The 14,907-nt window shown below is 42.6% G+C and overlaps 1 protein-coding gene across 2 annotated transcripts in view; it reads left to right on the top strand.

The window, feature by feature from the left end:
* LOC126427052 (poly [ADP-ribose] polymerase tankyrase-1-like) overlaps positions 1-14,907 on the top strand; it is a 117,486-nt gene that overhangs the window by 75,273 nt on the left and 27,306 nt on the right. For both annotated transcript variants that reach the window (XM_050089231.1, XM_050089230.1), the window contains exon 3: positions 5,624-6,203. In XM_050089231.1, the coding sequence (XP_049945188.1) occupies positions 5,624-6,203 (580 nt within the window). The remainder of the gene's footprint in view (positions 1-5,623; positions 6,204-14,907) is intronic.

Here is a 14,907-nt window from a genome sequence, read left to right as displayed (position 1 = left end):
CAAATTAACTGATGATGGTGGAAGTAGAGAGGATGTAAAATGTAGACTCGCAATGACAAAGAAAGCGTTTCAAAAGAAGAGAAATTTGTTAACATCGAGTATAGTTTTAAATGTCAGGAAGTCGTTTATGAATGAATTTTTATGGAGTGTAGCTGTGTATGGATGTGAAACATGGACGATAAATAGTTTATACAAGAAGAGAATAGAATCTTTCGAAATGTGGTGCTACAGAAGGATGCTGAAGATTAAATGGGTATACCACGTAACTAATCTGTAGGTACTGAATAGATTTGGGGAGAAGAGAAATTCGTGGCTCAAATTGATTAGAAGAAGGGATCTGTTGGTCTGGTTTTTTTTTTTTTTTTTTTTTTTTTTTTTTTTTTTTGAGGCACCAAGGTATCACCAGTTCAGTATTGGAGAGCAGCGTGGAGGGAAACCAAGATATGAATACATTAAGTAGATAGCCGTAGGTACTTTGAGATGAACGAGCTTACATAGGATAGAGCAGCATCAAACGAGTCTGTGAACTGAAGACCACAACAACAACAACAACATGTTTACGATAGAAATCAGGAAGGAAAGTTATTCACACAGGGTGACAATTCGAGATTGAAATTTTCACACTGCAGCAGAGTGTGCGCTGATATGAAACTTCCTGGCATATTAAAAGGGAGTGCCGGACCGAGACAAGAACTAAAGACCTTTGCCTTTTGCGGGCAAGTGCTCTACCATCTGAGCTACCCAAGCAGGACTCACGTCCCCTCCTCTGGGCTTCAGTTCTACCAGTACCTCGTCCCCTACCTTCCAAACTTCACATAAGCTCTCCTGCGAATCTTGCAAGGCTAGCATCCCAAAAACGAAAGGATATTGCGGTGACATAGCTTAGGCACAGCCTGGGGGAATGTTTGCAGCCTGAAATTTTCAGTCTGCAGCGGAGTGTACGGTGATATGAAACTTCCTGGCAGTAGTGCTAGTGAAGTTTGGAAGGTAGGAGACGAGTACTGGCAGAACTGAAGCCCAGAGGACGGGACGTGAGTCGTGGTTGGGTAGCCCAGTCGACAGAGCAGTTGCCCACGAAAGGCAAAAGTCCTGAGTTCGAGTCTCGATCCGGCACACAGTTTTAATCTGCCAGGAAGTTTGAGGGTGACAATTATTGACCTACATGAAATGAAATCGTCATAGCTTCTGAACGGTTTGCTTTACGACGTTCAAATTGCACCGTTGGCTGCGGTGGATGATGGGAATTAGTTTGCGTATGTATGTGCGGCTTGTTGTTGTCGGCTATGTGCACGAGAAAACGTCACGGTACAGCGTACCTGAACATGTACCACTTGTGAAGGCCTACTACACGAGCAATAACAGCCCAAATGCGGCTCAAAGGAAGTGGTGCGACCGAGATCAAGATGAAGACAACCGGTCCGTGTGTGCTAATAATCAATATGATTCGCAATTTTGAGAGAACGGGTAGCTTTCGTGCTGACAGTGTTCGCAGTGTCGGTGGACCAAAACGGATGGAAACGCCTGAAAACATCAAGACGACAAGCGCTGTGTTTCAAACCAGCCCCAGGAAATCTATCAGACGAGCTGCACAACAGCTGGGAATAAACTGGGAAGCACTGCGACGTATAGTTGTTGAAGACATGCGTCTTTTCCCATACAAAATTCAAACTCCTCAGCCATTAAGCCAGAGGGCCATGGAACAGCAGTTTTGTTTCGCTTACGCTCTTGTCTCCAGAATTGACGAACAGGACTTTGATGTGAATATGGTTTCGTTTCGCCCCTAAGCCCACATTTATTTGGATGGGTTCGTCAATAAGCGAAATTGGCGCATGTAGTGGACTAAGACTGCGCATTCGGTGATCGAGAAGTCTCTTCACCCTCAACGGGTGACTGTGTGGTGTGCAGTCTCCAGTCACGGAATAATCAGTGCAATATTCTTTTGGTGACTACCGAATGGTACATAAAGGTTTTGGGAGATGATATCATCACGATTATCCAAAGTTACCCAGGAGGCACAGGCATGGGCCTCGATCGGCCTCCATATTCTCCAGGTCTGAATACATCGACTTCTTTCGGTGGTGCTGTATTAAGGTCAAGGTGTACAGCAATAGCCCAGAGACTGTTGCTGAGCTGAAAACAGACATTCAGGAGGTCATCGCCAGCATCGATTTTCCGACACTTCAGCGGGTCACGCAGAATTTCGCTATTCATCTGCACCACCTCATCGCCAATGACGGCAGGCACATCGAAGATGTCATAACCTTAATCCGAATATATGTAGTGACGTTTACATTTTGAATAAATTGTAACACGCCGAACTTTGTAACTAATTAATATTTTTTTTATTCTTCTTTATATACAGTCAGCCAGAAAAATGTTTGCACACCATAAGGAACGAAAACTATTACTTATATGTTTATTTTGCAATTAATAATTCATCACATATGTTGTACAACTTTCAGCTTAGCATACGGTTACTTTAAGTGTTAAAATGTTTACAGTCGGCGGCTATACACATAGCAGAATGACGAGCGCTCGTTAAAATTCTCTAAGCACTATGGTACTTAACATTTGATGGCATTACTCCCTTAGACTTAGAACTACTGAAATCTAACTAACCTAAGGACATCCCACACATCCATGCCGGAGGCAGGATTCGAACCTGCGACTGTAGCACGAGCGCGATTCCGGACTGAAGCGCCTAGAACCGCGCGGCCACAGCTTCCGGCTCGTCGCAACTATGTCAGTCACTGTCACACTGTAGATCGCTGCACATGTAGCTGTAATCTCCTGGCGAAGTTCCTCCAGCGTGCGAAGTTCCTCCAGTTCCCCACAAGTAAAAGTCCGTAGGTGTTAGATCTGGCGACCGTGGAGGGAACTCAATGGGTCTTCTTCATCCAGTCCAATGCCCCAGCCGCGGGAAACGATGGGAATTAGAATGCCCATCGAACACCCCATGTTGTTCTCGGCCACTTTTATTTGAATGGATTCGTTAGTAAGTGAAATTGGCACGGTTGCGGGCTGAGAGTCAGTATTTGGCGATCGAGCCACTAGTATGGGCCTAGACTGTATTCACTTTCAGATAAAACAGCTATGCCATGCATACCTGCTCTATTCTCCTGTATTACTACATGTAACACTTCTCCGCCTTCCTAAGTACCTGTTCGTTGAACAGATTAAAGATAATTGTTTATAGTACACCACCCAGCCGGACTCATTTGTGAACATGCGTAGAACCTGTGTAGAGAGCACTCCAATGGAAGTCTTCTCTTTTATTATACAGTTTCCACACAACATATCACTCTCTATGCATATTCCTACTCTCTCCTGTACCTCAAACTTTATTTGGCCATTTTACATCATGAGACGTTTCCTGTATACCTACCAAAGCTATGTATTTACAATTACAAATTAAGTTTAATGATATTACTGCTTCTTGGATTCTTCGTTTTTTTCCGAATCCTAACTGACTTTCTGATATTCCTGTGTCAACTGTTCGAAGATAGTGGAAGCTTTTATTTGATAAGGCATTCACAACTAAGCTAAGACTTCGGTAATTTTCGTATTTTAGGACATTCCTCCATTAAGGCCAAATATCGTATAATGTTTTTCTAGAATCTGAGGGCAAATTCCCCTGTTTCTATATGTTATGCTAGGAAGTATTTAACAGATTTCTAATTGCAATTCTTCCACGTTCGACATAGTCAGCTAGAATGTTGTCTTTCCCAGGGCTTTTTTGTTTCTTGGATTTTCAGAGCTAGCTGATAGAAAATAAGTGCAATAAATAATAGTAATTTAAAATGTCATTTAAAGGATCAACCTGATCGTCTAACGTAGTAACTGGAACTGTGACTATTTTCAGCGCTAATAACAGCTTGTAATGAATAACTTACACCAACAAAGGTCAGTTATCAGTACCATCTGCAACAATTTGGTAGGGTGTCATCAATTATCAAATGATGGAAAAAATGTGTGTTGAAAATATGGCATAATCTCTATGACTGGCCCTGACATATCCCCCTACAGTAATGGCTCCCAACCTTCCTGAGACCATTATCCCAGAGTGCAAACAGACACTAACTAGAGCTCCAACTCCCCCACCCCACCCCCCTACCCACCAAAACACACACACTAAGTCATCTTCTTTAGTAATTAACTTAACTCCACTAAGAAGAATATTTCCTTTGAAAATTTTTATTTTGAAAGTGATGAAAGATAAATGATACTTAGCTTTTGTAGACGTTTTATTAAACCTCAGACTAATGTGTCAATTATACAATTGGTACTTCTGATTTGTAATGATGTATCCTTTCTCATGGCGTCTAAGACTACTCAAAAATGGAAGTTAACTAACTGTCTGCAGTAAAGTTATGCACATGTTACAAAACTTGTTTCCTCTACACCACTTCTCTCTCTATTGACACTTGCGTCACCCTCACCCTGCACCTTTACTTAAAATCAATCAAGTGAAAATTCGTGCACTCTACTTACTGTTTCTGAATCACTTGATTGCTGGACTCCTTACTTCTGCAGTGTCAGAAATCGAACGATTTTAACTTGCCAACGCTTTGTGTCTGACTAGGTGCCACAAATAGTAACAAAAATAAAGTACTGTACACATCTTACACTACAATAGTAGCCACTACATAGTAAGTGTTGAGTTGAAGTTTAATATTTTTTCATTTCTTATTATGAACTGAGTGATGACGAAATTTCTGGTCATTTGCTAGAAATTTTTATGAGATATTGAAGCATATGTGATCTACATGTCTCGATTTCTCCATCATGGTACAAAGTGAAAACTATTGTGTGCAGCAGGAGGATTATGTGTGGAAGATGAAGTTCATACATTCGTTTGACAAGCTGTAGCATGCACCACATTGTGTATTTCATTACTTCTATTATTTGAAATTAAAAATTAATTAATGTTAACTTATGTAATAACTATTACATTGTTGTGAAATAGTAATGATAAACATGATCTTTTAGAAATAATTTAGTATTGTGAGCGAAACACAGTTGGACACAGTTGTTTGTACCTCACATAAAATTTAATATTATCCACTGGGGGAGGGGGCCGTTATGCCACTACCCTACAAAATATTGGGTGTTGTCATGTTGGAATATGTGAGAAGTTGCCATCAAGCTATGCCAGCCACCTCTATATCATGTTTCTAGAAAGTCATTCCAGACTGTGACAGCAGTTAGTTGATCCCCTGTGTCAGTTCCTGGAGAGCAACATGCTGGGCTAGCAGTTAAGGGCAGAGGGATACAGATTTCAGACATAAAATATCATTGTTTTCTTAAATAAGTACAGAAATTTGGACTGTGTGTTGAATAAAATATGCTCTTAGTTTTGTGCTAGAGCAAGTAATTGTACAAAGAGACAAACGATAGGAGGCCTGTATTCCTTCCGTGGCATTTTTTACAAGCAAATACGGAAGTTTTAAGAGGAGATGTAATAGATTTTCAAAAGTATTATTTCCTTCACCTACACACTTTAATCTATGTTGTGTGCGAATTTTATCCTGATGGAAGCTTTATAAATGCCTTGAAATTGATAAAATGAGTAACTCTGCACTGGCAGCCACTCCCACCTTTCCCTTGGGAAACTGTGTTCCAGAATCCCTCACAGTGGGACGAGTTCAGGAGGCTGAGGAGGCCACGGCCGTGGATCTGGGTGCCCTGCTGGACGCCGGGGACGGCGCTGTGGTGACTCTGCTGGCCGGGGACAATACGCAGCTGGTGGCTCACAGGGCTGTCTTGGCCGCCAGGAGTCCCGTGTTTGCGGACATGTTGCGTCACGTCACCTTAGAGGGCAGCAGCAGCCAGCTCGTACTCTCGGACACAGAGGGTCCTGTGCTGCGCCAGGTGCTGGCATACCTCTACACCCTGCAGGTGCCCCAGCTGCCCAGCATGGCCCCACAGCTGCTGGTCGCCGCCGACGTATACGGCCTGTCGGTATTGAAAGCGCACTGTGAGCAACAGGTGGTCGCCCAGCTGTCTGTCGAGACTGCGGCAGCTGCAGGTGTTATCGCGATTAGGCATTCCGCTAACAGGCTGAAGCAGGCTGCCGTCGCCTTCATAAAGGCGCACTTGCTCCATGTGATGGCGACGCAGGGCTGGGCTGAGGCTGTAGTTAACGACCCACAAACTGTTGTGGAGTTGGCTCACCTGATTGCAGAGACACCAACAGACACCAGGTAAGCGTGAGACAAGTTACAATTCTACGTTACACAGCGATAAGTGTGTTTACTGCCAGGCCGACAATGTCCACCACAAAGTTTAATTAGATGTGCATGCGCAGTAAAATACACTACTACTGGTATCCATTTCCTTGTATACAGTATGTGATCAAATGTATCCAGACACCTGGCTGAATATGACTTACAAATTCAATGAAGCCCTCCATCAGTAATGCTGGAATTCAGTCTGGTGTTGGTCCACCCTTAGCCTTGATCTCAGCTTCCGCTCTCGCAGCCATACGTTCAATCAGGTGCTGGATCGTTTGTTGGGGAATGGCAGCTCATTCTAGACGGAGTGCTGCATTGAAGAGAGGTATCGATGTTGGTCGGTGAGACCTGGCACGAAGCTGGCTTTCCAATATATCCCAGATGTGTTCTGTAGCGTTCAGGACAGTACTCTGTGCGGGCCAGTCCTTCACAAAGACGTTACTGTCATGCAACCACTCGGCCACAGCCCATGCATTATGAAAAGATGCTCTTTCATGTTGAAAGATGTAATCGCCATCCCCGAACTGCTCTTGAACAAGAAGGCGCTTAAAACATGAATGTAGGGCTGTGCTGTGATAGTTCCACGCAAAACAACAAGGGGTGCAAGCACCTTCCATGACAAATACGGCCATATCATAAAACCACCGCCTCCGAATTTTACTGTTGCCACTACACATGCTGGCAGAGAGAGTTCACAGGGCATTCGCCATACCCACACGTTGCCATCCGATTGGCACATTGTCTACCATGATTAGTCACACCACACAACGTTTTTCCAATGTTCAATCGTCCAATGCTTACGCTTCTTACACCAGGTGAGGCGTCATTTGACATGTACCATCGTGATGTGTGGCTTAAGAACACCCGCTCGACCATGAAATCCTAGTATTGTCACCTCCCGTCTAACTGTCATTGCACTTGTAGTGGATACCGACGCAGTTCCGATTTACCGTGTCATGTTCTGGATAGATGTGTGCCTATTATAGATTATGACCCTCTTCAACTGACAGCAGTCTCTGTCATTCAGCAGATGAGGTCGGCCTGTACGCTTTTGTGCTGTATGTGTCCCTTCACGTTTCCACTTCGCTATCACATCGGACCTACGCATATTTAGGAGTGTGGAAATCTCGCGTACAGACGTATGACAAGTGAGAAATCAATCACCTGACCACATTCGAAGTCCGTCAGTTCCATGGAGTGCCCCATTCTGCTGTATCACGGTGTGTAATGTCCACTGAGGGCGCCAATATGGAGTACCTCGCAGTAGGTATCAGCACAATGCACCTAATATGAAAAATGAATGTTTCTGGGGGTGTTCAGATACCTTTGGTCAATAATGTATGTCATACAAATACCGGCGTTGTCTGCATTGGATTGTCACACACTAACTGAATAGCTTGTCTAAATGCTCTCAAGGAACACGCATGCTCGAAGTAAGCCAACATAAAGACATTGTACTTCGCAAATAAGCAGGTTGAATGCCACAAACAAGTGCCGATGTCGAACATTTCAAATATGGTATCTCGTGAACGACTCGTACTTGGATCCTGCAACAAACACCACTGACATTCTGAACTACGCTACTCTTCGTTTGTTAACGTCACTAGGAGTAGGTCTAATTAGAAAAGTGTATCTTGTCACAACAAATACACTTCCTAGGTATTAGCACAATCTATGGATTGGCTAACAATACCAGCTCCAGACTACCAATCCATTGTATGAAAACAGCAGATGAATAGCACTTTCAATACCCGCAATATTTCTGGAGGAAGCATTAGGTGATTTACCCTATATATTGGCAAAATAGTAAAATTTCTTCCATACTGACACTCTAATCTGGATCCTGGAAGTTGTTAAGGCCACTGCTCGCATAAAGTGGGAAATCCAGGTTCGGGTCCCAGTCTGGCACAAATCTTCTAATGTCATGAGTAAATTGTAGAGTGAGAATCTCATCGTATTTTAAACTGCAAACACATTTCTTATGCTAAATACAGCTGTGAACTGCAGCAGGGTCTGTTCCTTCAGACATGCATCCTTGTCTGAAGGACATGCCATAGGAGGTTTTTAAACACAGACACTGTTAGTAGTATTCATATGCCCAGGCACAGGTCGTGGCAACAATAAGTAAGTTTCTTCCTGAGCGAGAGTTACAGTGATTGTCCTACAGCAAGACATGGAAACTCACGGTGATGTGTGGAGTTTTAGGTCGGTCACTGAAGCATCCTCGCATAGACGAAGTTGTTCGGCGATCATACTTGCACATTGGGAAATTCAGAATTCCAGTCCAGGTCTGAGATCAAGCTTTTGACATCACCAGTAAACTGTACAGTTGGAGTCTCATCGTATTCACGATTGTGAATACGTTTCTTGTTCTTCACGCAGCTGTAGCTCAAGCAGTACTTGTATCTTCAAACGTGCATGGATGTCTGAAGGCCATTTCACAGTAGAGCCATAAACACAGACACTGGAAATAGAAATAGCACTTTCTGATGGCTCACAATGCTTTCATTGAATTCTAATAACATTTTCATCAAATCTTTTGTTGGCAGATAAGTTAGCAAGAAGAGAATCATGCAATAGCCAAGATTTCCATAGCTTCGTGGATTATTTAGGTCTTATTTGCAGTCAACATTTCTATTGAATTGCATGTGTACAACAAGCTGTTATTTACGTTAGCTCCTGCAATGTTTGAAGAAAAAGGAAAATTAGCTGTGGCCACTGCAGGTTCCGTTCTAGTGATGGACACAATGATGGACTGCTCAGATCACAGACAGACACCACAGTCACATGTGCTGTTGGCAGCTAGGGAAAGCCCACTCTGTTGTCTGTGCTGTACATGTTACCCTAAACCTCATCCTTCAAAGTACCCTCTGTTCTCGTTTGTTGTCTCCCCTGCTTCTGGGAATGAGATACCTATAAATGGCGTTATACTGTGTAAAGTGAAGGTGAAGAAGCGGAGCAGGTCTGTCGCTCCTTACCAGGACCAGGGAAACATCTACACTATGTGGTGAAAAGTATCCGGACTCCCCATAAAACATACGTTTTTCATATTAGGTGCATTGCGCTACCACCTACTGCCAGGTACTCCATATCACTGACCTCAGTAGTCATTAGACATCGTGAGAGAGCACAATGGGGCGCTTCGCGGAACTCATGGACTTCGAACGTGGTCAGGTGATTGGGTGTCACTTGTGTCATACATGTGTACGCGAGATTTCCATACTCCTACACACCCCTAGGTCACTGTCTCCGATGTGATAGTGAAGTGGGAACGTGAAGGGACACGTACAGCAGAGAAGTATACAGGCCGACCTCATCTGTTGACCGACAGACAGTTGAAGAGGTTCTTAATGTGTGATAGGCAGACATCTATCCATATGATCACATAGGAAATCCAAACTGCATCACGATCCACTGCAAGTAGTATGGCAGTTAGGCGGGAGGTGACAGAACTCGGATTTCATGGTCGTGTGGCTGCTAATAGGCCACACATCATACCAGTAAATGCAAACAATGTCTCGCTTCGTTTAAGGAGAGTAAACATTGTACGACTGAACCGTGGAAAAACGTTGTGTGGAGTGACGAATCACGGTACACAATGTTGCCATCCGATGGTAGGGAGTGGGTGTGGCGAATGTCATCTGCCAGTGTGTGTAGTGCCAACAGTAAACTTCGGAGGTGGTTATGATTAAGAGCAATTCGTGGGTGGTGATTGCATCTTTCAACCCGATCAAACACCTGTTCTTAATGCACGGCCTGCGGCGGAGTGGTTACACAACAGTAACATCCCTGTAATGGACTGGCCTGCACAGAGCGCTGACCTGAATCCTACAGAACTTCTTGTGATGTTTTGGAGCAGCAACATCGTGCCAGGCCTTGCCGATTGACAAAGATACCTCTCCTCAGTGCACCACTCCATGAAGTATGGGCTGGCATTCCCCAAGAAACCTTCCGGTACCTGATTCAACGTATGTCTGCGAGAGTAGGAGCTGTCATCAAGGCTAATGGTCGGCCGACACCATATTGTATTCTAGCATTACCTACAGAGGGCGCCACGAACTTGTAATTCAATTTCAGCCAGGTGTTTGGATACTTTTGATCTCATAGTGTATCTTAGAATGCTGCAGCACAGTTCGAGGTTTGCAGCAACGTATTTTAAATTCCCTATTCGTGACGTTTCCATTCTGTAAATCCTGAAATCTTCGTTGTAGTGGAGTAGTCAATCACATTAGTCGCTACACCCAAATCAGTACAACAGTTTTGTGTGTTTTGTATCTCCCTTTTACTTTCTAGATATATATGTGGGATTCGCTGACAATTTCTGTAACAAAATTCATCAACTCTAACGAACTATTCGAGGGGAATTAGAAAAAAAGTTTTTGAAGTTCACTAAGCTCTAGGGAAAATGTCATTCTCAATCGGAACATATATGGAAAATTTCTCTTAAAGAAGGTGATATAAAAACATAATTCTTGAACACCACATGACCACCTCACAAGAAAGGCGACAGGGTTTCACAACAGCTCTGCCGCTTCAGGCAGTTTCGCATAATTCTCTGTCTTCCTTCACATTTCCTTCCCACTTCTAGTCCGTTGTTTCTCCTGATATTGCCATACTTCAGTGCACTCCCTTGTGCAACACAAAAAGGAAGGCGCTTTTTTGTGTGAAAACTCCGTACTTGGCTCTTACAGGAGGTTCTGTCAAATATCTACTGACCATTCTTTGCTTAATTTTCCCTGTGGCTTTTGTAAATATTTGTCTTGCAGTGTTTTCTTCTGGTAGAACTTAGTGTTTTCCTTTTCTGACCTGATCCAGTTATTGGTCCATCCCCAACCACGTCAAAATGAAAGAGATCTTTATATCCTTCTATTCCTTTTTATGAACATATCACATTATAAATACTCACTATAATGTTACTGACTAGTAATTACCATAAATTACTTTCATTTTTAGATATATCTGAATATTTATGCACCACTTACTGAGCTGCTTCAAAAACTGGAATTCATATCCTTCACATAATAATCCTTACACTCAATGATTCATTTCTCATTTACTTTTATTTTTACAGAAATGTATTCCATAATTATAAACGAAAATCAATGTTTGAATGAAAATGCTTATCGCCACAGCCATGTTTTCAAGATGCCTATTATTTACACATTAACCTTAAATATGTAATTCTATCTGAATTATTTAGAAGTAAAGTTGGGAAATCCACTTCTTAACTTAAATAGCGTGCATGTCACAAGACCTAACCAGTATCTTCTTCATTGCCTCAAGCTATGTACACTATTGCATTGTACCTATTCATCTGCTTACCATGACAACCAGTTCACACACAAGTATCCATCCACATTACGTGCATATACATGAAGCCTCTCTTCTTATGTCAATCGTAAATTCATCGCCCAGTTTCTTCGTGAGAAATCACAAACGTTAACCAACACACACACACACACACACACACACACACACACACACACACAGAAAAACACACATACACACACAACTACAAGAGCCAAAAGTAGAAACTGCCACATCTTCAGTAACATAGTTCTCATTTGATACACGTATCTCCAAACAGTTACTGCCATTGAACACTGCTGCTACATGTAGCATTGTTTGCAGAGCTCTAGCAAACATTATTATGCACTAATATAACACACACAGACACACACACACACACACTAATCACAGTCTGATGAATATCATTACACTGAACACAGTAAAGAAACAAAAATCTTGATTTCAGTGAGTGAGAACCTGTGATCAGCCCTTAGGCGTAAATATATATTATATAATTAATGTGTCTGCTTATTTTACTGATCATACTCATAGACTCGTTCAGCATCCCAGTCAGGTACCATTCAACGTTCACCTGTTCCGTGTGAGTACTTATTGGCCAGTGTGAATCAAATAAATCTTTTGGCCGAACTTTCAATTCTGGGATAAAGGTTTTAATGGAAGTTAAATTTTTACTGCAGTAGCTTCGTAATATGACAAATACTGTGCTCCATTTTTCTCTGAATTTCCTTCCCTGGTCATTTCAGAAGTATCTGTCATCATATTTACTGTATGTTCCCCCTACCGCCCAGTCTGTAGCATATGACCTACGAACACCATCTGATGGACATAGTAGCCAATTAAGTACATTAAAAGTTTTGCCAATCTAACTTCTGAGTGACTGTAACTTGGTATATTAAACTGCTAGTATGAGGAACTCAAGAGAAGCAGCGCGTGAACTGATTGTCTCACTAGTAAGTCATTTATCTTAGTGGGTTAGTGGACTCACTGTTGCCTTTGACTGTATTGGTCCCATTATCTGTGGATGGATAGCTGCCCTGTGGTCCCTGTGTGAATACATGTATCGAAACAGTCTACCTCTGCACTGTGGGGCAGCCACTGGACACAGCAGGACCAACCCCCAATATACAGCCACACAGTGAGTATGGCTGGACCCTTGTCACAGTTGTGCAGACCACAGGTCCGAACTCAGTCCCCGTCTGTGGCATTTCGTGAGTTCTGTCACTACATAAGCATGTCTTTAAACACATTAGAGGATGGTGGCGTTAGCGAAGTGTTATGGTGAAAAAATCGAATTTTAGTTTCTAAAAAGGAGAGATGGTGATGGTTAACAGTAAACTTATTGTGTTAATCGATGTCGACATCTTTCTTTGGATTCAGAGAGAAAATGGCGTTCAATTTCTAGATTTAATATCAGGACTTTGACTTTCCACTTATTAATCTGGACTGACGGAGTAGATTATTTTTATGCTAAATGTTCATTCAGTGTAGTAGTATGGGGATTGTTTCCTAAGCTAAAATTCTTTTCCAGAGTTTCTGTATATATTAATGCAGTGGATGGAGCATCTAGTTTCAGTGTTGGTTATTTCATCATCATCATCATCATTTATGACTGATTATGCCTTTCAGCGTTCAGTCAGGAGCATAGCCCCCTTATAAAATTCCTCCACGATCCCCTATTCAGTGCTAACATTTGTGCCTCTTCTGATGTTAAACCTATTACTTCAAAATCGTTCTTAACCGAATCCAAGTACCTTCTCCTTGGTCTGCCCCGACTCCTCCTACCCTCTACTGCTGAACCCATGAGTAACCTTGCTTCTCCCATGCGTGTAACATGGCCCCACCATCTAAGCCTGTTCGCCCTGACTGCTACATCTATAGAGTTCATTCCCAGTTTTTCTTTGATTTCCTCATTGTGGACACCCTCCTGCCATTGTCCCCATCTACTAGTACCTGCAATCATCCTAGCTACTTTCATATCTGTAAGCTCAACTTTGTTGATAAGGTAACCTGAATCCACCCAGCTTTCGCTCCCATACAACAAAGTTGGTCGAAAGATTGAACGGTGCACAGATAACTTAGTCTTGGTACTGACTTCCTTATTGCAGAAAATGTTGGTTATTTATCTCCCAAATTGATCTTGAAGGGAATGGTTGTGGAAGTAGGTTGCTGGTGCATTGCTATATGAGTATGATACATGAACATAAGCTTATGGACGTTATCAGCTGCAAAAGAGAAAGGTAGAGTCTGGTGAAAGTGAAGCATGTAAGACTGGAAAGATAACTTCCACGTAAGAGTATGAACATCGCTTGATGTAGAGTTTATGTTTAAATATACATTGCATCAACAAGAACTGAAGTATTCGGAAGGGCTGACGAAACGAAATGATACTTCACAAATGTTGATACAGTATGTGACATTATATCAGTCATTGAAAAATCGAGTCAAATTTACACAGATCTTAGTGGTATGAACCCATTTATAGTTTGGCATTGCATCCACACGTACCTGGACACATGCGTTGGTTCTGTTGGGAAGTAAATCTTAAAGTCATTTTATCCTCTCCTGAGGGAAAGTGGGCCATAATCGTTGCAACTCGTCCTTGATATCGCCGTTACTAGCACTGCGATGGATTGACACCCGACATGTTAGATCTGGATGTCTTTCGGGACATGGGGGTATTTCAACATCAGGCAGACAATTTATGGAGATACATCCCATGTGTGGGTGAGCATTTTCCTGTTGATTGTTGATGTCACAATACTGTTGCATGAGAGGTAGCAAACAGGGACATGGGATGGCAGTGGCATACCATTGTGCCGACAGCGTCCTCAGTCACTATGAGTCTTGAGCTGAGGTCATACCCAGCGGATCCACATACCATGACCCCAGAAGTAACACTGCTGCATGTCTCCAGAAAACAGAAAGAATGCGACCAAGGTCGCCGCCATAGTGCCTGACGATGCTCATCTGGGCCAGTACAAAATGTGATTCATTGCTGTAATGCGAGTAGTCTATGCATTATATTGACAGAATCACTCCAATTTAAGTCTTTTTTGTGTTGGTAGTAATGACAGCTACACGTGACTGAATAATTCCATAGTCCATCTGCTAGTGGCCTCTGACACCAATGCAGGGACGATGAAAACATGTTCATGGTCTTAGGGACTGTGAACAAAACAATACAGCACTACGATTGGCTGGTCCAATAACAAAAGTGTTAAGCGAGATGACCACGAGTGTATCTAAGAAGATTAGAAAAATGAGTGAAATACAAGTGATACACTTTGATTGGTTGCAATGCTGTCTCGAGGCAGTAAAATATTGCCGGACATGATAGCGTGGCCAATCTGGCTCCAAACCTAGA

This window comes from Schistocerca serialis, chromosome 11, assembly GCF_023864345.2.
Source record: "Schistocerca serialis cubense isolate TAMUIC-IGC-003099 chromosome 11, iqSchSeri2.2, whole genome shotgun sequence".
Lineage (NCBI taxonomy): Eukaryota > Metazoa > Arthropoda > Insecta > Orthoptera > Acrididae > Schistocerca > Schistocerca serialis.
Note: the sequence above shows the minus strand (reverse complement) of the source record. Positions and strands in the feature narration are given on the sequence as shown.